Source organism: Nilaparvata lugens, chromosome 2, assembly GCF_014356525.2.
Source record: "Nilaparvata lugens isolate BPH chromosome 2, ASM1435652v1, whole genome shotgun sequence".
NCBI classification, from domain to species: Eukaryota; Metazoa; Arthropoda; class Insecta; order Hemiptera; family Delphacidae; genus Nilaparvata; species Nilaparvata lugens.
In genome coordinates this window covers 71,557,125-71,582,890 of record NC_052505.1, presented here as the reverse complement: position 1 = coordinate 71,582,890, position 25,766 = coordinate 71,557,125, and the positions used below count along the sequence as shown (strand labels likewise).

The 25,766-nt window shown below is 31.9% G+C and overlaps 2 protein-coding genes across 3 annotated transcripts; one reads left to right on the top strand and one right to left on the bottom strand.

Moving 5' to 3' along the window:
• The first annotated feature begins 519 nt into the window (after positions 1-519).
• Positions 520-9,010, top strand: LOC111043982 (GPN-loop GTPase 2). Its single transcript, XM_022329029.2, has 8 exons — positions 520-743; positions 2,142-2,252; positions 2,370-2,553; positions 2,966-3,097; positions 4,844-5,049; positions 6,367-6,481; positions 6,904-7,099; positions 8,750-9,010. Exons 3-8 carry the CDS (start codon positions 2,535-2,537, stop codon positions 8,991-8,993), a joined length of 912 nt encoding a protein of 303 aa, XP_022184721.1. The 5' UTR covers positions 520-743; positions 2,142-2,252; positions 2,370-2,534; the 3' UTR covers positions 8,994-9,010.
• Positions 9,011-9,580: 570 nt separating this feature from the next.
• On the bottom strand, positions 9,581-24,388 carry LOC111043980 (polycystic kidney disease 2-like 2 protein). Of its 2 annotated transcripts, XM_039421630.1 has the most exons (13): positions 23,909-24,388; positions 18,994-19,104; positions 16,721-16,863; positions 16,221-16,358; positions 15,859-16,001; positions 14,553-14,777; positions 13,700-13,940; positions 13,200-13,442; positions 12,539-12,628; positions 11,792-11,944; positions 10,930-11,144; positions 10,172-10,281; positions 9,581-9,786 (listed from the first exon to the last, which is right to left on the bottom strand). In XM_039421630.1, exons 1-13 carry the CDS (start codon positions 24,069-24,071, stop codon positions 9,686-9,688), a joined length of 2,076 nt encoding a protein of 691 aa, XP_039277564.1. In that variant the 5' UTR covers positions 24,072-24,388; the 3' UTR covers positions 9,581-9,685. The 2 variants fall into 2 exon arrangements, with proteins under 2 accessions (XP_039277564.1, XP_022184720.2); XM_022329028.2 differs by lacking the exon at positions 18,994-19,104 and having other exon boundaries at positions 23,909-24,276.
• Between the last annotated feature and the right edge of the window lie 1,378 nt (positions 24,389-25,766).

Sequence of the window (25,766 nt, the reverse complement as noted above, 5' to 3'; positions counted from 1 at the left end):
TTGATTTTCTATAGAAGTGTGGAAATTTATTTCATGAATAAACTCCTATGGATGTCTTATCCAACGTTCAGAGAAATTATAATTCAGAGGACAAGTATAAACTATATCCATAGATTCATATCATTTCACATCTTTTCCAAAAAATAAAATTATTACGCATCTGAAACAAACAGAAATTATAATTCAGAGGACAAGTATAAACTATATCCATAAATTCATATCATTTCTAATCTTTTACGAAAAATAAAATTATTACTCATCTGAAACAAACTTTTAAAATTCGTAATCTTAAAATCTTTAAATTCGTATTTGCGCGCCTTTTTTGGAGAACGAAGCTTGGAACAAGGGATTCATAGAGCTACATATTTTGAAAGCAAATTATTCCACCTGGAGCGCTGAGAGCTGCCTACGTCATGGATTAGCTATATATAGTTTGTTTACAATGTCGACAGAGTGGTAAATGGTTTGTTTACAAAGTCGTCCGAGCGCTCCGTCGTCCGAGTGGCTGTCTCCCTGCAAATAATACACAACTTTTCAATTTGAGGTTATTGTACTTGTGAATTTTTTCAAATTAGTGTAGGTTGATGTTTGTGTTAAAATTATTTTTTGTCTAAACCCTTTAGTTCCAGCTTTGAAAATAGTCAAAGCTAATTCAATTTTGTAATTTATAGTACTATGAGTCTTACCAATTTTGCTGTTACAATTGATGGAGTTCAAACGGACATCATTCTAGGAGATTACTCGTGAGTTAAAATAGTCATTGCTTTTTTAGATTTTTGTGTAGCTTGTAAACTACATTACTGTTTAAATAAATATTTTTGAATCCAAACTCCCAATCTGACACATGATGTGTAAGTCAAGCTTTCTTGAGAAAAATATATTGGATCATAATAGTTGGAGAGTTTCAATCTTTTAAAATTAAAATTACCGTAGATTTTTAATATTGAGTTGGAAATAAGAGTCTTATGTACTACTGTACATACACATGAATACCGTTTGAGCATTCATACAGTTCATGGCATGGACATATTGTTTTCGCTACTAATCGTCAGGAAAAACATCTGCACATTCGCTAGAAGGGTGGAAGTGCATTTACATGGAACTCGAAGGGGGGTTGACTTGGATGTGTCGCCTGTCAAGTCAAGAGTAAAGGACAATTTACCTGTTTTGGCAGTGCGAATGCTTAACTGCCTGACAAACTCAGTTAGGGCACGCCCAGTCAATGTTTTCAGAAGTTTATTATCAAAGTGGCTTGTTGGAAGGAGCTTCTACTGGTTAGATGATTTTTTCGATGAAAACTTTACTGGACTGTGACGATGCCTGAAGTTTATATACCAAGTTCTTATTTGACACAATCTACCCAGGAAGACCTAGCCCTGATCACGACTTTTGATATTTGAATACTTACTATTTGATTGCTGAATTTTACTATAATTTACTTCGTCTAGTAAACAAAGTAGGCTTACCCACAAAAAGCCCCCTCTGGGTTGGGGAAGTCTAACATCATAGCTGTTTGTGGGAACCACAAAACAAACCAAACCATTAGGCAACTCCAGAAGTTGCCTTGCCTTGAAACTCACGGAATCTGACACATCAGGGTAGTTTCGGAGGGGCAAAAAAAAACCAACAGACCAGAGATGAATGAAGCTCCAGGCACAAATGTAGGTCAAGATGCTGAGTCGAGGGTGACCAGGTGCCCTATAGACAATTTGGCGAGCCCTCCTTCAGCGGAAGGACCTACAAAAAGGCCAGAAGTGGAACTCACGTAGGTCACGAGTTTGTGGGTGGAGAGAGCAAACCCCACCATTGCTCAAAGAAGTTGGTCACGAGGACCAATCAGTCTGAAGAGACTGCCTAGCATATTGCACTGGATTGCGACAAGGAACCAGGTGATGAATGGGATGTTAGCATAGGGGAAAACTCCTGGTTCTTGTAAAGGACACAGGTATTGGTTTGTCTAACAAACAGACTACTTGGGAACACAATAAGCTTCGGTTGACGTGTGGGGTTCTTTGAACGTTTGGATCCTTGAATCCGTCCCTTCAAAAATAATAACAACAATAGCTTAATAATAATACCCACAAAAATCATCTCTATTTTCAAGTTGATTGATATCCTCATACATTTTTCTCTTGTTTCAGAGACAATCTTTTTATCGCTATTACTCAATTTCAAAAACTGGGATGCATTTTATCCGTCCGTAAAGATGTCATGAATTATACTTCAGCGCAAGAAGAAGTCTATGATGTCAGGTAAGAAATCTCATTCAGATTTTCAAACCAAGTTAATAGCTTATTCAAAAACTTGTAACTGCAGAACACCGCATAGTTTTTCCAATTACCATATAATTGTGCTTTGTTATGTTGCAGTACATTATTAGGCGCCAGTGATGAATCTACAGAACTCGCAGCTAGATATCTTGCGGAGCAAATAAACATTCCAAAATCAGTTATATTCTCCATAAATTTGAAAGATACATCTCTAAAAACATTAAAAGCAATCAGAAAGATCATTTTGGCGAGAAAAACTTGGTAATGTCGTCAATGAACGCAAGTAAGTACTTGGTAAATTCAAAAGTATACTTAGAATTTAAAAGTAGCTCTAATAACTCAATAATTATAGTTGAAGAGCAAAAGTTGAAAATTTCTCCACGGTAAGATTTCTGACAAAGATTACTTGACAAACATTTATTTTCCAATTTGAATGGCTGGACTTCCTTCCTCACATAGTTTAAAAATATTCCTTTTTTTTAATTATTACTCTTCGACCTATATAACCAGTACTACAGTATTTTGTTTTTCGACCAAATAATGTCTTTATCCTGACTCTTCCTGTCTCTATCACCCGGCTTAATCAAAATAATCAAACAAAATATTTTTTTATTAAAAATTTATTTTCATTTTTTTTTAATTTTCTTCTTTAAACATTTAACAGTTCTGTTAAATTGATTTAATTTTGTCGACAGAAAGAGTGATGAATCGGCTGCAGTTTGGCCAACTGGTGATAGGCCCGCCTGGTAGTGGCAAAAGCACTTACTGCAAAACCATGTACGATATTTTGAAAGAAATCGGAAGAAAAGTGGCCATCATAAATATTGGTAAGTGGGCCTACCAAACTTAACAAATATTATTTTGAACGAGCGTTGGCGAGTGCTCACTTTTGACTCACTCAAGGCCAAAGTCGTTGGCCGTCTGTTTGTATGTTCTACAATAACTTGGGAAAGAATTGATCAATCAGCTTTAAATTTTGACACGTACTCTTCGAACCTTTTCACAGGTTAAGTTCGTTGGACAACATAATTGACTTACTCCTTCGTCCTTTTTCAGGATATAAAAAGTAACATTGAATGTGCATAAGAAAATAAAATGTTGTATTTTATCATTTAGGCAGCTGGAATTAATTGCATGCTTTTTCTATAATTTTTCCATTCATTAAAAGCACGCTGATGTTATTCGGGAGCTATCATACAGATTGTCTTTTATGCGCTGACACTTGATTTCAGCTGAGTATTTGAGTATTATACAACATATTCAATTAACAACAGTAATGCAGTAATGGAATAAATGAGTAGGCTACATTAAAAATACGACAGATTAATTTTTTCTGCTCAAAGTGTCAAATATGAGAGTAGAAGTTACTATTAGTGTTCATTTCAATGTAGAAACTCATTTATTTCATTTTTATATAGCTTATCAGTCAGTATCTTCAAATAATGTGAAGATTATTGAAACGGTTTGACATATCGATGTGCAAGTTTCGCCATTAATTTTCTCTTAAAATTCTGTATCGAAATCATGTATCAAATGACCAAGTTCCCATTTGAAAAAAATTAAGTTGGATTCAAAATGAAGCTGGATAGTCCGGGCGCAAATGTCATGAATCAGGCACTCCGTGGTCATTTTTGAGTAACAGACACGGAATATGTCTCAATTTATTCATTAGGTCTAACATAATAAGGATCGTAATGATGATAAGTCGAAATCACAGGCAAACACCTCGGAAACAAGATGGCCGCCAAAATTGTCAGGATTTTGCTATATCGCTTGTATTTCAATAACCGTTTAAGATATTCAACCGTTTTTTAGACGAAAATATTTTTAAAATCTTCCTCTACAATTTTTGTTTCATAAAATTTTCCTCTAAAACGCATATTGTTTTAGTTATAACCTTCAAAAGCCCAAATAAAAAACGGTTTTTCTAAATTTGTTCAAATTTAATTCCATTATAATTTTTTTTTGTGCAAGAGATACAGATAAATTTTAAATCTATGAAATTTAGAGCATTTTTTCAACTTTGGAACGATATATCTTCATGCGGTTCAGGTGGTTTTACCACCAAAATGTTAAGAATCAACCAAACTATGAAGTTCAAGAGAATCGTAACGTACTTACTGTACGTTTTCGTAATTCTCATCAGCTCTTTATAATTACAAGTTGCGGGATTCAAAGATCAATAAATCAACTCATGGGCGAGTTCTCCAACTCAGGGAGTCACTAGTAATATAGTAGTACACCTGTAGATAGCGTATAAAAAGACCATTTGCTGCCCTGAAAACCATTTCTAACAATGAAAACCACAAGCTTTTTGGTTATGCTCTACCCATAGTACGAATATCTTGTATTGAACTGATAAAATTGAATTTCCTATTGATTGATTGGGTTGTGACCATAGATGACTGATAATCAGTATTTATTGAATTATATGATTATAATCTGCATGTACTATCTATTAAGATTTGTTCACTATTATAAGAATCTTTTCCTTTTGATTTATGGAACACTTAATTTATTTGTTATTGTGGTACAGTACATTGATATATATATTTTTTAATTAAATATTCCAGATCCTGCAAACGAAATTATGCCATATGAGGCAACAGTCGATATAGCCGAGCTGATTACAGTTGAAGACGTCATGTTACATAAAAACCTTGGTCCAAATGGATCGTTGATTTATTGCATGGAATATCTCGAGAAAAATATCAGTTGGCTGATCAATCACTTGAAAAAATTAGATGATCATTACTTTATAATTGACTGCCCTGGACAGGTAATTAATATATTATTTTAGATAGTTATTTGATTTCAAATATTAGTCCAATAGATTACATAATTTTTCTCTCTCAACCTGGTTATTTCTTTGTAATTATTGCATGTATAACTAACTGTTTTTTGGTAGGCATTTTCTTCAGAGATTTCCTTTTTATACATTTTGTTTTAAATCATTTTAATTAAACCACTATCATCTTCATATCTACCGGATTCCATATATCCATAGACTCCTCCAAGAGAGTCATCAGGAAGCTGCTTTGTGATAAGGCATATTATAATATGAATGAATTCATGAGTGATTATTTAAATTTCTATTAAAAGTGGTCACTTTTTTATCTGCCATCTGAATAATTGTTGTGTTATTATGTGTATTGAAATTTAATTCTATGACGATAGATGCCATTGAATTCTATGACGCCATCGATACCACAAGTGTGGGCTAGGTTAACTTCTAGTCAATTAAATTGAATTTCACCACATTCAAGTGATGGAAAAAATTTAATTTTCCACTACCAAGTGCCAAAGCATAAATTTCATAAAGCATTGATTTTATTCGTGAAAATAGGGTTTTCATTATTAAAAATGCTATTGAATCCGTATCTTGTAACCTATCATTTCATGTTCACTTGGTTTTCTTCAAACATGTTCAATTGATTTTTTCATCTTAAAATCCATAGCTCAACTTGGTAGACGACCAACAGGTCATGTCATAAAATATATATATTATTTTTGTAATTATCAAATTATTATTGATTGATTGTCATGCTATGTTTTTTATTGTATCAATAAATATATTTTATATTCTATCTTAAAATCCATGCTATTGATTATGAATACAGTTACAGACGTACATTTGATTACAGTATTACAGTAATGGATGAAACAGAAGGTATAAAAGGTATAGAATCTACATGATCATTGGTACTCTATTTTTTATTCATTTTAACAGCCCTAGGAAGAGATATTAAAATAGAATCACACCAAAATAAAATTTAATTATATTAGATTAAAACTCTCAGGTATTTCATTTGTCTACCCTATCAGAGTGTTCACGGCAGGTTTAACAATATTTTCAAATGTTATTCCATCAAAATTCAAAGAATATCTCGTACCTGTGTATGTATTTGTATTCTACAAAAACATATATTAACATTATTTGCTAAACAGATGAATAATAATGAGTTTTGTTACAACTTGAGTCTGAGTCCCACTTTTTCTGGGGCGAATAAAATAAACTAAAATAGTTATCTTTCTGTGCCATCAGTCCTTACTTAGTTTTATTGCTTATAACATATTCTACTTGAATCTTTTTTAGGTTGAACTTTATACTCACCACGAATCGATGAAAAAAGTAATGCTTCAACTTCAAGAGTTGAATATCAGATTATGCGCTGTTCATCTGGTTGATTCACACTATTGCAGTGACTCTGGTAAGATAAGAGTTCTTGAAATCTTAATTCTTGAAAAACAGTCATGCAATCGTCATGGTTCAGTTTCAAAGCAAGTTCTATTATTTACAAAACTTGATAATGAATGCATATCTTCCTATATAGTATTATAGTGATTCTATTTCATTTTTCCATTTCTAATGTCCGTAACACATTTCCTATTCAGAACCATCAATTTCATTCTATTTAATCCATTTTTACTACGACTTTTTCATTTGACAAGTTTTGTCTTTTGAATAAAGTTCTCTACATATCTATCAAAAATGAGATTTATCAAAGGAAATGATGGAAGAAATTTGAACCCTATTCTAATGCAGCAAGATATTTTATATTTAAATCTGTTACTGTATTGCATAATTATTAATTATCGGTGTTATCCTTTTTATCAATGTTTGGTGTTATAGGTAAATTCATTTCAACACTTCTACTGTCGTTGACTGGCATGCTGCAGATGGAGTTGCCTCATATAAATGTGCTGTCCAAAATTGACCAAGTTGCCGAATATGGTGATAATCTACGATTCGGATTGGATTTTTACACCGAAGTGTTGGATCTTGATTACTTATTGGAGGCTCTTCAGACTGATCCATTTACTGCCAAGTAAGTGATCAAGAATTATAAAATTTTCATCATTTTTTCACCCTATAAAATTTATTTTGCTTCACTAGGCCAATCCTAAACATATCAGTCTTGTCATTACTATTTGAATTTTTTCTCTAGTGAACTGCCAAGTAAGTGATCAAGTAAGTGATCACAACTATAGTGAGGTCCACGTTATAATGACAGTATTTGATCAACTTCGGTTTTTCTATCCTTGTCTATCATTCGACAAAGCCGGTGGTACTATCCTTTTCTAGGTCCACAACGATGACAATTATGTTTTTGACGGTGTAGTAATATAATTAATTAATGCAGAGAATTGACATCGCTATTCTTCTATCTTTATCCACTGCCATTATAACGTGGACCACACTATAGACTGAACCCGCACAGCGCAACGCGTCGTTCGATTTGTTGGAATTTACCACTGCTTACTATTGAAAGAATAACCCTATTTGACTTTTTTTGTGTAGTTGAGAAGCTGATATTGTAGTGAATATTCATTTTAAATAAAAATAATTTATTAATAAAACAATTTCTTAGTCTTTTTATTCAACTCTGAGTTATTTTTCAATTCTGGAATAAATTTCACCAGGATTGATATTCCGAGAAATCATTCTTGGTACGTCATCAGATTGATCAATATCTTAAAAAAGGAACCGTCAAAATTACATGAGTTTTTCTCCATTAAGGAGATGTATCAACTCAACTTTAACATTAATTGTTCAACCTCAGGAGATTTCAACTTTGGGCGCTCACATCTCAAAAAATAAAAAAAGTTCTTCTTTGAGAAGTTGTTCAATTTTGGTAACTTTGGTAACAAAATAGAAATTATTTGAAAAATATCACCAGTAAAAAGTTTTTAAAAGCGTGGTATATATTAGTATCATATATGCTATGCCAGCAAATCATACAAACAAAGATATAGAGTACTATTTACTCACGTCAATAAATATACAAATAAGAACAAATAAATAAAAATTGAAATAAAATGCTTATCATGCTTTGAATTATTACAAAGCTAGATCCAACCCTTTGAGCCATTCCACAGACTCATCACTGACATCATGTACACCTTTAACCCCATCAGAAGCGTGGTGCACAACCTTGATAAACACATTTGATTTTTTGTACTATTTGATTTTGGCAACTAACGGTAGAACATACATGATGAACATGCATTTACATGTACACACACATACAGAATATCAGTGACATTCTTTCTGTAAAACGAACTAATTTGAACATATTATTCGAAAATTAATACTAGTTTTTCTAAATACTCGGCATAGAATTTTTTGACACAGTTTAATAAGAACGTTTTCAATTCATTTTCGTTTTTATTTTCAAGTACTTTTAATTGGCCGTTTTTACACTTACCGATCGGCCGACATTATCACGATACCCAGATTGTCCTCCGATTGGATGGAAATCAGCCTGCTGTTGGTGAGAATTAACCAATCGGATGACATTCAGGGTATCGTGACGACAAAATCGTGAAAAGTATGAAAACAATCTATTTAAGTGCAGTAGCATATACTTATATTTATTTTTTGTAAAGCTTTTTTGTATTTTGTTTTTGGCAAAATAAATTCATTCATTTCATTCATTCAGGAGTGATAAAATACTATGTACTACTTTGTGTTACAGGTACAAAAAACTGAGCAAAGCCATTGTGTCTCTGGTCGAGGATTATAGTCTGGTTTCCTTTTTGCCGTTGAATATAAAAGACAAGAAGTTGATCATACGAGTGAAAAATGCTTGTGACAAGGCTAATGGGTATGTGTATGGCTCGGGTGAAGAGAGAAACGTGCAAGCCTTACTAGCGTCGGCAGTTGGAGCTGAGACTGAACAGGAACGAACTGGTATTTTACAAGATCTTGTTAATTCATAATAAATATTTTGCTTCAAGCTACTATCTTATTCATTTTTATATTGCAGCCATAATATAAATTAATATAGAGTGTGGCCCAAGGAAACGGGAAGTTTTGAAACAATCTTGTTCCTTCTTATAGGTTCATAAAACTATAAAATTGGAGAAAAGGAATGTCAATTATACTTTTAAGGTGAAATTTCCAAAAGTACAGATGGGCCAAATTTCCTCGTATGTAGCCAGAACGGCCGGCCAAGGCTAGGTTTGTAAAGAAATGCTACTGCATAAAACGACTGAATCGATATAATTTAAGAACCATAAGCTACTATCAGATACAAGGCGCAATAATGAAATACTGATTATGCATCAAATTAATTGCTAGAATTGTAAATATTCCAGCAATATTGATTTAACACCTTTCAAATCACGGATAATCTCAGATTAATTAGTTGGTAGTAAAAAGGGCTGTAGCTTAGTAATGATTTAAAGTTTTCATTATTGAGCAATGCATCCCAAAAAGGATCCAGATTTGAAAATACATCCAGGTTTTCGGTTTCTATGTGTTGGTTCAGAAATAATTTGATTTGGTTGAGTGAGTACTCAGATAATGGAATGTGTCTATTCGGAATTGTTTTTATTTGAAAACAGCATTAGACCTACTGCCAAAAACAACAAAGTATTTGCAATGTTTCTTTGTTGGTTGGACTTTGATTTCATCCTCTTGAGTTGAGTTCCGTATTCAACCTTCTTATTTCTGCTTCCAACCGGGACAATCTCTTATTCAAGTCTTTGTCTGATCTTGTGCCGCCTGCACCTGAAAACGTTCATATCAATTAATCTTCAGAATATTGTAGTTATAGACTGAATATTATCATAAATGGACATGTACCTTGACTATGTGAAACGAAAATTCCTACAATATTCAATAAAATATCAAATTTCTTTGAAAATGCTAAAAACTATTCTTGTGCAAAGCTCTATTAGATGGGGTTTAAATAAATTAAGCTGAGGTACGCAGTACCTACTATTACAGAAATATCAAATTATTGATAAAATAAATACTTGAGTAGTACAAATGTCATATCAAGCTAAATTTTGAGAATTATTGGATTCATTGAAATTAGTGACGTTTGAAAAAGAAGAATGTATGATGACTTAGTTAATAGTAAATGTTCGATCAAGATGTGCAATAGAAATACCTCTCATAAGGCTTCGTATATCCTTCTTGGGAATTTTTGCCGCATTCTTCTTGGTGACATTTGCATTCTTCAAAAACTCTTCTGCTTCCTCCAATGTTCCCTCAGTTCTCCTGGAAAATGCATGAGGATTCATTTAGATAAGATTCTTCAAAAATATATACATACATTAAAGAGTTACATTACGTTTTCAGAAGAACCTAGGAAATAAGTTTTTCTGTAATCCTCTTCTGTTGAGAAATGTGAACTAAAATAATGTGATTTCTCTCAATGAATTAAAATAATTGCATAATTAACTACTAGAGGTTTTGCAAATAGAAACTAATATGAATGGTATTTCGAATCTTATCATTCAATACCTTTTAAAAAATCAATTTATTATTTGACTTTGTTCTTCGGAATCTTCCTTTCAAATTTTGGAATTCCGACCTTTGAATTTTCCAAGTTTGAATATTATTCCCTCCTGGACAAATTAAAATGAATAACGAATAACCAGGCTGACTCAGGTCTGGTGTAAGAGTTTTCAGGTCGCACCTGATAAATTTCAGAGCCTCTGGCACGACTGCTTTTAGAAAGCTAGGACTTGATGTGTCTATTTAAAACAAAGGACTGGCCCAAAAAAAATATTTGGCCTTGCCGAGATTCGAACCCGGGACCTCTGGTGTACAACACCAGCGTCTAAACCACTCGACTACGACCCCCCCCCCCACATTTCAAGATATCGAAAGTACAGGCTACAAGAGACAAATTATATCACTCACCTAGCATATTCATCCTTCAAAGCATTATATTTTTTCTCAGATTTGCTCAATTGGTCATACTTGAACCATCTTGACGAGCAATCTTTACAGCCCATTTTGTACAACTTTTCTTGCAACTTGAACCTGAAGGGTTCCCACAGGTCTTCATCATGTTCTCGACTCAGTAGTCTATTTACTATCCAATATCGTTCATTCAGGATGGCAATAATTATATTCTGCAATCATTCAATACTCAATATGGATTCCCAAAATAATTTTGTTTAATAGAAATTTCAAATTGTTTGTCTCTAGTGATTATTTATAATGGAACACATTCTCATGGAAGTTCAGATTTTCCATTTGATTTCCAATCAATTATTTGAATATCAATTTATAACGCGATATGCGATTTCAATTGTTTACTGGATCAAGAAAGAACTTTCTTCAGGTTTATTTATTGAGTTGAAGATAGTTCAAAATGTATCTGTTTTGATTGATTGATTTTGTTTGATGGATTTGTATTAACCGAAAATTCATCAAATTATGTTATTGCTGAAATAAATGAATGAATGAAAAGATGCAGCTTAAATCCATGCATATCCAATTGGATTGGGGCATGTTTATTCTTTATATCTGTTTGCTCAATTGATTTGGTTTTAAAAATACACATTAAAAATACTCATTCTGCTATCGGCAAAATAATTCCTCCAGTAATAAAAAATCATTTTCTTGAAGGAATTAGAAAATCTGCATCTTTAGATACGAAATACCAAAACATGCACTTTTTCAATACGGTAATCATTGTAAAGATGTTGAACTCACTACGAGTAAAACCTGAAACTATGTATCACATCATTTTTAAATAATCTGATCGAATACTCACCGTCACAATGAAAAAGACTAGAAAAATGTAGAAATAGCAAAATGTTGATCCTATGAATGTATCGTATTCTATGAGAAGTTGCAAATCGAAATGTCCCACTAGAGCCAATACAAGGGAACAACAGGCTGAAGGAAAAGTTTGTAGACCACGGACCTGTTTCAGAATGAATAGATGTATTAGTTTTGTTAACTCTTTCAATCAAATGTACAATCTTGCAAAAAGAACTTGGTGCAGAAAACATTTTTACTGTATGATTACAGAATAGTTTGAGATGATGAGAGCCTGATATGATATCATATCTATTTGATAAAGAAAGATTGATTGGTATAATGAATACAACCTGGTTGCTGGTTGTATATATAAGTGGTAATAATTATAAGCTTATAAATGGTATAATTTAATTTGAGTATTGATGAAAACATACAGGCTCAAGTAGTCTTTTCCTAGTATAAATTTCGCATCTAATACGTTTTTTACTCATTAATCAATAAAACAACAAAAAAATTCTAATTGATTTTGCATAAACAAATTTACTTATAGAATAGATTTACAACATTTAATCAAGTAATCAAAGATTGATCTATAAAGATGGCAATACGATTTTTTTATTTATTCAAATGTGTTCTCAAGATTATTAATATTTCTAAATGTAATAACTATTATTGATTTAAAAAATCTTCAAAATTATTGTAAAGCTTAATGTATTTTTATCTTAATATTAGAATTTTTAGTATCTAAAATACTCACTTTATCACCAAATTGCAAATGAGCAATCAGACCACAAGCAAGTATTATCGTTGAAAATAACATTATAAATGCGAGAATGTTATATGAAGCCTGTGGAAGATTAAATTGATTTATTTAGTATTCTATAAGAATATGGAAGTGTTCAAAAAACTAACTTTTGAAACTACTGTATATTGTTATAATATCCTTCTTCCTAATATCACCTATCATAATAAAATGCAGTTCTGAAATATGATTGTCTGATAGGTTTAAAAATGACGATCCAATAAACATGTAAAATACCAAAATTGTCTTGAATCACAGCTAAATACTCTAGAGAGAGGTGGTAAAAGAAAATTGGCAACATTGCCGTGCTATCATTTCCACTGAATTTATAATGTGAATCTTACTATAGATTGTAACTGGAACTGCGAACTATGACATTACCAGGTCTCAGCTGCCAACTCTCACTACTTGCCGTATTTTATCCATTAAAAAACATTTGCTTCCCGATAAATGCCCTAATTATTTGTTACACCTACCCATTATAGTAGGTATAAATGCCCTACTTAAAAAAAATGACGTAAAAAGAAGCTCAATTTGAAGTTTATGACTCCACAGGTTATGCTATTAGTCACCAAGAATAGTGATTTATGTGATCATTGAAATAAAAATATTATACCTGGAATATAATTTCAAATAAATTCCTAACGAATCGGAAAATTTTCAATAGTCTCAAAAACTTGAGAGCAGCGAAAAACAATGTCCATGCCACGATGGAGGCATGTATGCTATGCCATGAGATGAGGCTGTCGAAGCTTCTGTAAGTTCTCTGCTCAAGTACATTCTCACTCAACTTATTGCGCACATTATAACCAACCAGGAAGCATAGAAGTATGTGTCCGATAATTGACATCCAAAGCAACTACAACAAAAGTTTCGATGAGTTAATGATTTTCAAGCAATACAGTGAACACATATGAAAAATCATTTATTTGCATCGGAATCGGCTTAATCATATTCATGCTGAATAAAAATAATAGAAAAATGGAAACTCTAATAAATACTAGGGATATTTAGAATAAAAATATGATGACCAGGAATAATATAAATTCTCAAAATGAATTCTATCTAAAAGTGCATTAGAACAATAGGAAATTGAAATCGCTGTTCGATTCTTACCACCAGAATAATCAGATCTAATATAGTCCACCATGATGCAAAGTATGATTTGTATTTCAAAACTATGAACTCGTTTATTTCCACCAGTGTGAAGTAGATTGTGAAGAATATAATCAATATTTGGCAGATAAGAACCATCAGACCATAATGTTCCAAGTCCATGTAATAACGGTTCAGTTGTATCAGGTAGAAATTTGTCGAAGGATATACTCCACCCGTCGGAGGAAATTCGAATACTAATCTGAAAAAACATGTTTCCAGGGTAAAAAGGGATTGAAATTATTTATGACAGTCTTAAAATTAGGCTCGACTATCGCCTTAGAGCTAAGAGCTCTAGATTTCGATTTTTGTACCACACTACACACCGTACTCCATCGAATCGCCAATATGCGAATCCTTTTAAAATTAGATAAATACCTAACTATAGTGTGAAATATTTTCATTGATATTGTAGTTTTTTATTATTGAATTCATAACAGCAATTGGCGAATTAATAGTTTAGTTACATCTCATCAATGAGAATGATAATGAATGATAATACAAACGTTTTTATTCATGACTAGCCGGTAACTTGTGCTCCGCAAGGGCATATTTTAAAACATGTCGTAATGAAATCTTGAAGAATTGAAAATAGGCCTATAACCATCCTCGGTTAATTAAGAATTTATATACAAAATTTCGAGTTAATCAGTCCAGTAGTTCAGACGTGATGATGCGTCAAACATAATTTTTCTATCTCGTCCGTGTATAAGCTCTTTATTATAATATAGATGATTTTTAATGAATAGAGAGAAGAGATTAAATTTATGTACTATGTGTCATGAAGCCTACAGTTGACCTGGATGAATCTTACTTGATGAAGCACATTGATTCAGTATTGGTATTCAAAGTGGCAAAATCGACGAATATTGCTCGTGTTGCTCTAGATATCCACAGGTTGTCCTTGAGGATAACGAGCATCGCCTTGTCTGTTTCCTCGTCAAGAGTGAGCTCCAAGGTGTAGCCGCCTCCATAGTACGTTGCCAATTGACCAGCATACGACCTAGATTCTAGTTCACCGGCTGTCGCATACATCCAGCTTAACACAAAAAACATCAAATTTATAAGTCCAGTCAATGAATGCCCAAAAAAATGTATAGAAGGAAAGACAATTTTTGACACTGCAGTTCTGTTTAGGGTAATGAGTTGGTAAACATATCAAAAGTCCCCACTCCTACTCCATCTGCTAAGGGGGTGGGGGTGGTTCAAAGTTACCATTTTCTGATTTCTCGTATGAAACTCGAAAACTATGCTTCTTACGGATATTACTATTCTATGCAAAATTGAAACTTTCTACTAGTTTCCTAGAATATTGATCTAACAACTTTTTCTATACACACACACACACACACACACACACACACACACACACACACACACACACACACACACACACACACACACACATATATATATATATATATATATATATATATATATATATATATATATATATATATATATATACTTACAGACTATGAGCGTGGGTTGTGTGAACATTGCACGCCTTTGACTGTTGTGGCTCACGCCTTTGACTGTTGTGGCTCACGCCTTTGACTGTTGTGGCTCACGCCTTTGACTGGTGTGGCTCACGCCTTTGACTGGTGTGGCTCACGCCTTTGACTGGTGTGGCTCACGCCTTCGACTACCAGCGTGGCTCACCAAAGTGTGTTCACAAGCTTGCCGCCACATAAAGGCAGTGAGATTCATGTTCCAAAGTCAACATGTGATTAACATTGATTTGCAATCCTTGTCTGTCATTGAACAAAACAGATAGCTCTATCCTTCTCCAACTCCGCATAGTTCACAAAATATTTGTAGGCTATTACAAAAGGTTTGTAGTAATTTTTATTGGCTATGTAGAAACATATTGAACTATCAAAATATTTAATCTCAATCATGAAAAGTTATACTGTTTTTATGAATATAATTAATTTATTTGAGATAAAATTGATTTTAATCAACAATTGATATCAGATTAGATATTCTGGAATCACATGTATCTACTTTATAAGGCAATGGGGAAGAAAACGTGACAGTAACAACTCCTATCTTCAATTTCCTCTGACTAAACGTGAATCTCATTGTAGGCTATTTATTGCTGCTTTTTTATTACTTACCATGATTGGTTGCCAGTTACGCCATCATTGGTTGGATAGATCATACCTGTTTCCTCAGTACTAGAAGAGTAGAAACCGTAGCAATGCTTAAACCTTTGTTTGAATTCATCGTGTATTTCACAAGATTGATTTGTGACTCTCACCTTTAAAAAATTCAAACAGGATGAATATATTCCATAGATCTGATTATTTTATTCATCGTATTAAAGAATACATTTTTCAAATGAAAATTTAAATACTTTTTTATATTGTTTGTCAATTCTGCTCCGTCAAAATGAGCCTTACTTTTTTAAATGAAAAGGTATATCTCATTATGTCAAGTATGAACTGTAGATAATCAATCATTGGAGAGTCATTATTACCTGTCTGATGCGAGGCACTCCTATCAAATAGTTATTGAAGAGTATGTTCTCATCTTCTGTTGTTGCGATGTACACCTTATCTCTTGAACCGAACCAGAACTTCCAGTGGAAACTGGAGACCAGAAAATTGGTAATGAACTGAAAATTCAAAATCATACGTACCGTGATCAGACACTTGGTGTAAAAACAGATTCCCCATTATCAATTTCATTTTCTTCATTATACCATGAATTTCTAATTCTATTTTCTATAGTAAATGGTAAAAAGTACTCTCGTATAAAATTAACATAATAAACAAGGAAACTTCGCTTTGAATATTTTTCAGAAAGGAATTAGAAAATAACTTCGGACATGCTTCTACTAAATTATTGAATTGTATGAATTATTATCTACTATTTTGTTAAATTATTTTGATTTTTCTCCACCTTTGGAACTGATTTATGTTTCGAAAAACCCAAAACGTATTAACAAGGAGCACATTATATTGATAATTTACTCACACACCAATATTGTTCCATTGTACTGATATCATTCATGCTGATGGTTCCAGTTACATTGAAACAGTTGAATTGTGTTTCTTCGTACACTTTCTTTATTGTATACTGATAATAAAAATCTTCATCCCTTGAATAACTGAAAATGGCTAGAAAAAGATTGGTAATAACGGTAACCATTTCATAATTTAATTCAAGCCATTTAAATATAAAATTTATAGTTTTCATGTTTATTTTGGACTAAAATTTTGTAAAAATTTTACACGTGAAACTCTAACCTTATCTTGGACTTTGTCACCTATAAATTTGGAAGAAAAATAGCACAAGGACTACTTTATTATTTTATCTACCAATGTTATTACATTAGTGTCATTTACATTGTAAATAAATAAATAAATGCAGTTTTGAAAATAAATAAAAATAAGATAACACCTCGCTCACACTGTTGTATTTGTCAATAACTTTAATATAAATTTTACATAATTATGAGCAATTTAAACAATAAAATACAGACAGTTTTAGCTATCGATTTTCCAATATTCAAAATAGTCTTAGGTCCATACCTTGGACCAGATATAGAATATTCTAAGGTCCATACTATACGAGCGAAATTTTTCCGCTCGTTTACAAGGTACATGGTCTGTTATGGGGCGTGTCTATTCCGCTCTTATATATTAATGTTCCCAATAAGAGGTCATGCATCATGTAGAAGCAGAGCAGGAAAACTTCCGCGCATGTATAGGATGGAGATTATAGGTTTAATTAGTTTGGCATCACACTGCTTTAAATAGAACAGAAATTTTGTAAAGTTTTCCCTACATTGAAATTTATTTTGAACTTCAAATTCAAATTTGTTCATCAAAAAGCATATTTAAAAATAATAGTGTAAAAAATGTAACAATAGTATTAATGAATATAGCCTACTATACAGGGTGTTTACGAACTCCCTACTATTGTTCCTGGGTGAAAAACATATTTAAATATAATATTTAAATTTTCCGGAAGTCTTCAGTTATTCACATAGCGGCCATTTTGCTTTTTTCACTTATTATTTTTTTTAATAATGGTTAAACATACGAAATTATGATGATTTTTCAAATTAATAGAACAAAATGGCGGTCATTTAAAATGTTGTTCCTTAAATAACTCAGAAACCGATGGTTTTAAAAAACTTTATAACTATAACTTTTTTCAGTAAATTTTATTGCCTATCGAATGGTACCAGATTTTTTTTAGATTGGATCAATATTAACTGAGATATGGCAGCTTTAGTGGTTATGTGACCCACCTTTGGAGGGTTATGTAACGCTATTTTATTGTTTGAAATGAGCTAAAATCGCTTACTATTAACATGCAATGTGAATAGAAATTGTTGCATCATTGAGGCGACTGTATTAGCATGCCTTGGTTTGCACTGCAACAAACTTTCAGTGGTCACCTATATCACACTAAGGCTGCCATATCTCAGTTAATATTGATAAAATATTGAAAATTCTGGTACCAATGATAGGTAATTAAATTCACTAAAAAAAGTTATTCTTGTAACTTTTTTGTAAAACCAACGGTTTCTGAGTTATTCAAGAAACAAAATTTTAAATGACCGCCATTTTGTTTTATGAATTTGAAAAAATCATCATAATATTTTATAGCTTTGTCTAGTTGTTATAAATGATTGTGCAAAGTTTCAATTTCGTATGTTTAACAATTATTTAGAAAAAAAATAAGTGAAAAAAGCAAAATGGCCGCTGTATGGGTAACGGAAGACTTTCGGACAATTTAAATATGATAATTAGATATGTTTTTCACCCAGGAACAATGCCCTAGATTATTGGTAGGGAGCTCGTAAACATCCTGTACCTTATATAGGCTACCAATAAAATCTATTAACATTGGTTGAATGGGAAGCATTGTTATATTATAAATAAATAAGGAATGCTGACAGTCATATATTAATCTCATTTTATTTCCTGTACTCTTAAATTCAGATCAGCATAATTATTATTTTGCTCATTTTGGGTTGAATTGAATATATTGTAGGCTGGAAGTATATCGCCTACTCCAAGATGTAGTTCTAACATAGCTGGCAGGTAAGCGTATGTGTTTTTTATAATTCGAGGCTACACTCTATCAAAATGTGACTCATATCCAGAGTTAGCCGCGACCTTATGCTTACAGTATACAGTTAAAATGAAATAATTAAAGCATACTGAGAGCTTAAAAATAAAATTTACATAAAAATGTAATACACAGTAGAATGAATATCAGAAGAAAACTCTTACCACTCCATAATAAAATATAAAATATAATATATATGGTAAACTCTTTCAGTGTGATTTCAACATATCGCACAAAGTTGAATTTTTCCGATATTTGTTGAGTTTTGAACCATCCTGCAGAACAAATAATAGGAGGGTTCGTGAATTTTCCTAAACTCAGTAGTCATTAAGACAACTTCCTTATAAATATATGAACTACCACCAAAGACAACAATCTACTAGCCTGGCATACGACAGTTTCAAGCCAAAACAAAATCTTGGTCTAAATAAAAATTAGAAATATACGTATATTTTTAAAATACCTTCTCAATGGCATTATATAGCCGAAACATGTGATTGAATATATTACAGAAGCTGTCGTTATATATTACAGCAGCGCTGTATGTTTGTATGATTATTTTGTAAGCTGAAACTCCTGCTGGGGGCAAACCTACTTGACCTAGTTCCTCCCTTCGTCCATTTTGGTAAATGGACTTCGAGGTTGTGCACCACAATTTGAAAACTTTCTACTAAATTACTTCCATTTGTATAGGCCTACTATCAAGTTACCCAAATGGAACAAAAATAATTCCCAATGAAAAACATTTTTAGTTTTTGAGGTACGATAGAGCGGCTGAAATTGAAATATCCAGTGTCGTGATCAAGGCCAGGTTTTCCTGGATTGATCATGTCGCGTTATTGAATACATGATATTATGCATAAACAGTAGGCAGCGTCCAAGTCCAGCAAAGCGCTCATCGAAACAATCCTCTGAAATCAATTTACTGATAGAAGCTTATTTCCAATGAGCCACCCCAAATCTTGGAGGAGATTAATTGCCGGATTGGTACTAAATAAATTCATGAAATATTTATTGAGGATACATTCTCCAAGATATTGACCTATCATATGCCATAAATATTTGATTTTGAAGAAAATCAGTTCTAGAAACATTATTCAATCTGATAAATGATCCAATTCAGTTATAAGTAACCCAATAACCCAAGCTATTTTTAAAATTGGAAACATTTATCAAGAACTACTAATAAAATATATTTAATATAGTTAATTAAATCAAACACAACATAAAATAAAAAATATCTTGGAAAAGTTATCAAAATTTCATAAATTACAACGGTACCGTAAACCGAGGTAACTTTTGTCTACCGAGGGGGTACTTTTGTCCCACCGCTCAGTTATCTCTGATCTCTGTTATCTAAAATCGATGTTCAGCATTGACAGTCATAGCCCTAATCAGCTTAAATATTGTAGAAGAACACTATATTATAGTGTTCACCTCATATACACACATAACATACTATAGTGATCATTATAATAGTGAGGTTCACGTTCTAATGGCAGATGAGAAAGATAGGAGAAAAACGTTGCCGATCCTCTGTCTTGTCAATACCTGCTATAGACGGTAGCTGATACATGTTTATCAATGTAATATTAACTGTTCATTCTCGTTTAAAATGGTCAATCATATTTTATTAAAAATTCGACTGAGTCATTGTCAATATTGTCCCAGGTAGCACACCTACGTGTTTCCAACGTTGAAATTTGGTTATTGAGGTCGAATAACCGTTAGCGGTTGAATTTTTCAACGTTTTAAATGCAACGTTGTTTTCAACGGTTGCTCTCTCGTTGAAAACGAGCTTCCAATTCCACCACTCACAGCGCTACAGTAGTCCTTAAACAAAAACGAATCTAGCAACTCTTATCAACGACGATCGTTCGATAGACGCCATTTCATGTTTGAATTCTCATCACGTTGATGAAAGCTGTGAACTCTTTTAGAAGTGTCTGCCCATTCCTCTTTGACTTGGTAAGTTTATTTAATTTATTATTATTTAAAAAATGAGATTGTTTGGTGATTTATTGTCTAAACTTGAAAACAAATATTGTGTGTTATTCACACATGTTTACATTTGAGATTAGGGTTAGGTATATTTGTTAAATTAGAGGGCTCTAATTTAATATATTAAACATCAATATAATACAATAAGCTTGGTTCTAAGTATTGTACATGTAGCCTACTACTTAACTTCCAAATAAATTACAATATTACTTTGATTCCTGCACAAATATTTTCATTATGCTATCTATGTACAGTATTGTTTTTGTCACAGGACTTCTTGTGTTGAGAAATTGAATCGAACTTGATTATAACCTAATAAAAAATAGGCCTATAAATTTTTGTCAAACATAACCCAATTTAACCTGCAAACAATGAAAGTCTGTTGCTATGGCACTCATAAATAGTCTATGTAGGCTAACATCAAAGTGATTGCTTTCAACAAGTTCAGTAGCCTAATTAACTCGGTGATCCGAGAAATTGAAACCGGTTGTCCAGAGTTCAGCTCATAAATATTAACATTTTCCAAATATCGTCATTCCATGGTGAAATTTAGCTTAAACTTGTTCATTTTAAAATTAAATTTTCAATTAATTTATGCATGTTTACAACCCATATGTCAAGGATATTTTTGATTAATTTCATTGCGATTTTAAACTTTTGGTCTAGGTTTACAAAATTTAGTAGGCCAATAAAAAATGGTTGAAATATCAGCATACAACTGTTTTTTTATCATAAAACTAAGTATGTACCTACAGTAACTATTAAATTTTACTCATAAATCTAAAAAATAAATTTTTGACCGTTTTTATATAGAGCCTTATTTTTTTAGTTCTATAGGCCTAATGAAAGAGGAGTATTTCAAGTTTGAATTCGTCTATGCTACAAAATTTGGAAACCCAATATTCTTACTTCATTCTTTGTCCATTTGAATGTTTGAACGAACAGCTGGCGTGACTTTCTCGTCTGACTATTGTATAGTAATGGACTACTTTTATCTAAAAAACAGTCATCACCTCGCCTTGTGATTCAAAATATCAATGTGTATAACAAAATATTAGATGTGCACTTGAGAAAAATTCTGTACTTGTTGTTAAAAGCAATTCCCTTTTAACCATGCAACATCTGTATCAAATAATAACCACTATGTGGTGGCAAAATTTCATCTGCCTTCATATTTATAGAATTTCTCATTGAAATTTATATTACCTTATGTTTCAGATTCTATCAAAAAATCTTGTGGGTCGACTGTGGGCATTGAGACCCAAATTGAAGACGCTATTAAGGATTGGCTAAAATATGCGACAGTCAGAGTATTTTCACAGAAAAAAAACAATCTAATTTTGTCATGAAATGAAAGTGAAAAGTTATTTTGAAAGTTCCTTTCTATTGAAACACTGTAATAAAATATTTGTTCGTCTATTGCAGAAATCACAAACTATCATCATACCTGAAAACTAAAATGTAGGCGGGTTTATACAATGCCAATTGATAAGACAATAATATTGTCTTCTGGAATGTACAGCTGGTGTAAAGTATCAATTATTGAATATTTTAATTCTTAAACCATCATCTAGGCATGGCTAAATAAAAACTAATTGACAACATCAGCTGACGGTTTAAGAAGACAATAATTATTGTTTTGCCAATTGGCATAGTTTGAACCTGGCATAAATGTCAAGTAAAAATTTAGATAATCTATATTATTTGCTAGAAAGAATTGAGCTATTTTTGCTCACCACAGATGAAATTATCATACTAAAAATTCAAGATTTTTAAACAACTGCTGAATTCTTGAAATAATAGTTTTAAGTTATGTTTCTTACAGACATAAAATGTTTTTGAGCTTGGCAGAGTATATTAAATTACCATGGTAATTTGGTTGTAACCATCTCAGTTTTTTAAACAAACTTTCATCATACTATTTTTGTGGATCAAAATTGAAGTAATATGGAAATAGAAATAAAAATAAAAATCTCAGTACCCTTTTTGAATCATTTAAATAATGATTAATAATAGTGATTGAATAATTCAAAAAGGGTACTGAGATTTTTATTTTTCTTTCTATTTCTATAAAAAGTAGCCCTATACAGAAAAGAGATGAAGTAATATGGTTTTTATTGTGTGTTTTTAATGTCAACTTACCAATGTACTGCATTGCACGGTAATATTTCTGTTACGTGAGATCATATGTAAATAAATGGAAATATGATTTCTTATTTACATCTCTTTTCAAATGATTTAAGAAATATTACCATGTAATTGATAAGGTACCGGTTCAAAAGTATGGCTAATTCAACGTCTATTTATAGTTGAAAATAATGGTAGTCACGACGTGCTTTCAACGTCTATTTATAGTTGGAAATAATGGTTGTTACAATGTTTTTTCAACTATTATTCAACGTTGAAAATAATGTGGAAACGGCGGACATTTTTTCATGTTTTCAACGTCTTTTCAACGTTAAGGTATTACGTGTTTCTAACGTTATTTCAACGTTTCTATGCTACCTGGGGTAGAACCGTTCCATATAATTGAATAAAAAAAACACACATATGTTGTCAAGTTCATTATGTGTGTTTTTATTCAATCATATTTTATTAAGCAATAAATTATATTTTTCAGTAATTTTCATAATTAAGATGAAATATTTTGTTAATCAATTATTAATTCTACACTGTTAAAAGACTATCTGGCAACATAGAGAGCAAAGCGAGAAAGAGATAGCGCTATCTGCTTTGTTGAATGATAGCAATACCATTGCTAATCAAACACTGTTATTAGAACGTGGACCTCACTTTAGGTATTATCTCAAGTTGAACCAGATTGCAGAAAAATCTATAATGTAGCCTAATTTTTAAAAAGTTATTGTAGCATAGGCTACCAAACGCGTACGCGTACACTCTTGTAGCTAGGCCTACTCGTAAATGAAATATTTTTTATTAAAAAATTGTCAATTATATTGATGTCTAATTGAAGTGAGGTGGTATAACTAACTAAGCAATCTATTTAACTTCTGAAAAAACATTTTGAATTTTTAATTTTTATCAAGCAGCTAGTGTTCAATAAGCATTATACAGTACCTGGAAGTTGCTGGTCCTCTATCTTTTGTTGTAAAGCTTCACTCAAGGTTATTGTAGAAGGTTGTGCTGTAGAAGATGGATTCTCTTCGTTGATTATATCATTTGGATTGTTTTGATCGGAGTTATTAACGGCAGTATTTCGACTCCTTAACCAATTACTCATGTTTAATCTCACATCAATGACAGTACAATGCACATAGTGTAATATTTCCTTCAAATTGTCGTAAGATCTTCAAGGCAAATGATGTAGATACTTTTTTTCTAAAAAGTAGCCTATTGATTATTTGCATTGATTTGGACAGTTTCAGCTGATAAATGCGTGATAAAATAAAACAACGCAGAAATAAAGACGTTTTGAATTGTTGTAGAGTAAGTTAAACTTTGCCGCCTCAAAGAGATGTGTCTGCTATACCACCTTAACAATAATTGATAACAGTTTCATATCGGACTTGATTAATAATTAGAATACATCTAATGGCTGAATTAAAAAGAAGTATTATCACATTAATAATGAAAATTTTCACGAGAATTGAAACAGCAGACCAGAGTGTAGAATACAGCTTTTTTCAGAGCATCTTATTTGTATGAAGCAAAAGTGAATCAATAAATTATTTTCTGTGGAATTTGTCTGTAAGCAATATTTTGGAAAACATACATATATGCAGAGCTACAGGTGAGCATTTTGTCAGTTTTAAAAAATTATACAATAACATTTTTATGAAATAAGAGCAAAAAAGAGTTCAAATTAAATTATATCAATCACACCAATAATTCAAGTTTTCAAGAGATTTGAGCCTCTTGATCTGCAATTATACCACACAAACGGTACGAGATATGAAGATCTTTTCAACTTTTGTGGAGCAGTGTTTGAGAATTCGATCATTCTGTTTAAATGAGTGAAATGTAGTGGACTTTATGAACCACTGTGAATTTGACTGACTAAAGTGCAATCGATGATTTGAGGAGCTATACGGTACTTTTTTTTACTTGTATGGTTTTGAGTGTTGAATCTATGAAATTACACATTGAGTTGCGGGTTTCAAAGATTGCAATACAACAGTTTTCGAGTGAGTTCTCCAACCCAGAGGGTCACTAGCTATGAAATTTTTAATTTTAATTACATAAATAACTTATTTTATTGAAAACGATTGGTTTTGAAACTAATACAGTACTCAAAATTAGATGTTCTCCAAAATACAAGGAGCATTGTTGTCAGGTGTACCTGGAAATCTATATGAGGTAGAGTACTCCACCTGGTCTCAAATTGTACAGCACAAAATTACGCCTAGAAAGATTTTTAATTATACATTTGAATGGAAGATATTTTTGTTCAAAAAATAAAATTTATGAAAATTAATTTTTTCAAATTTTACTCATTTTAGAAAAATTGCAACTCACTACTCATTGAAAATGGAGAATTCCAAATGATCTCATTCTATTCAGAATTTCACAATCTAAGAAAAACAGAGCTAGTTTTTCTGTCTGATCACTGGATACAGGGGAAATAGCTGGAAAATGGAGCAAAAATGCAAGGTTTTTGGGCTACTCTGTATCTAGCACAAGGAAATTGCATGAAAAAATTGACTTTTCTTATGTATCCAAACAATATATTTAGAAATCAGAACTACAATTTGAAATGCAAGCACCAAATGCAAATGTATTTATAGTGACTGGACATGTAACACATACTGGCTTTCAAGCTATGACATGTATTATCACCAGTGTGTAAAATTCCAGAATGTGTAAATTCAGGGCTACTTATTCTTATTTATAAAATAAAATTATAGTACCATTTTTTACTTCTAAAATTTATTTTTTAAAACCTGAAGATGATTTGGTTCACTGAAACTAGTTGTTA

Bases quoted from the DNA above. Each gene is read 5' to 3' on its own strand.
- LOC111043980 (XM_039421630.1), bottom strand. From the start codon at position 24,071: ATGAGTAATTGGTTAAGGAGTCGAAATACTGCCGTTAATAACTCCGAT. The intron at 13,941-14,552 runs GTAAGATTCATC...ATGTTTTTTCAG, and splicing joins GAATCAATGTGCTTCATCAA to ATTAGTATTCGAATTTCCTC. The intron at 13,443-13,699 runs GTAAGAATCGAA...CTTTTGTTGTAG, and splicing joins TAGATCTGATTATTCTGGTG to TTGCTTTGGATGTCAATTAT.
- LOC111043982 (XM_022329029.2), top strand. The intron at 3,098-4,843 runs GTAAGTGGGCCT...TAAATATTCCAG, and splicing joins AGTGGCCATCATAAATATTG to ATCCTGCAAACGAAATTATG. The intron at 5,050-6,366 runs GTAATTAATATA...AATCTTTTTTAG, and splicing joins TAATTGACTGCCCTGGACAG to GTTGAACTTTATACTCACCA.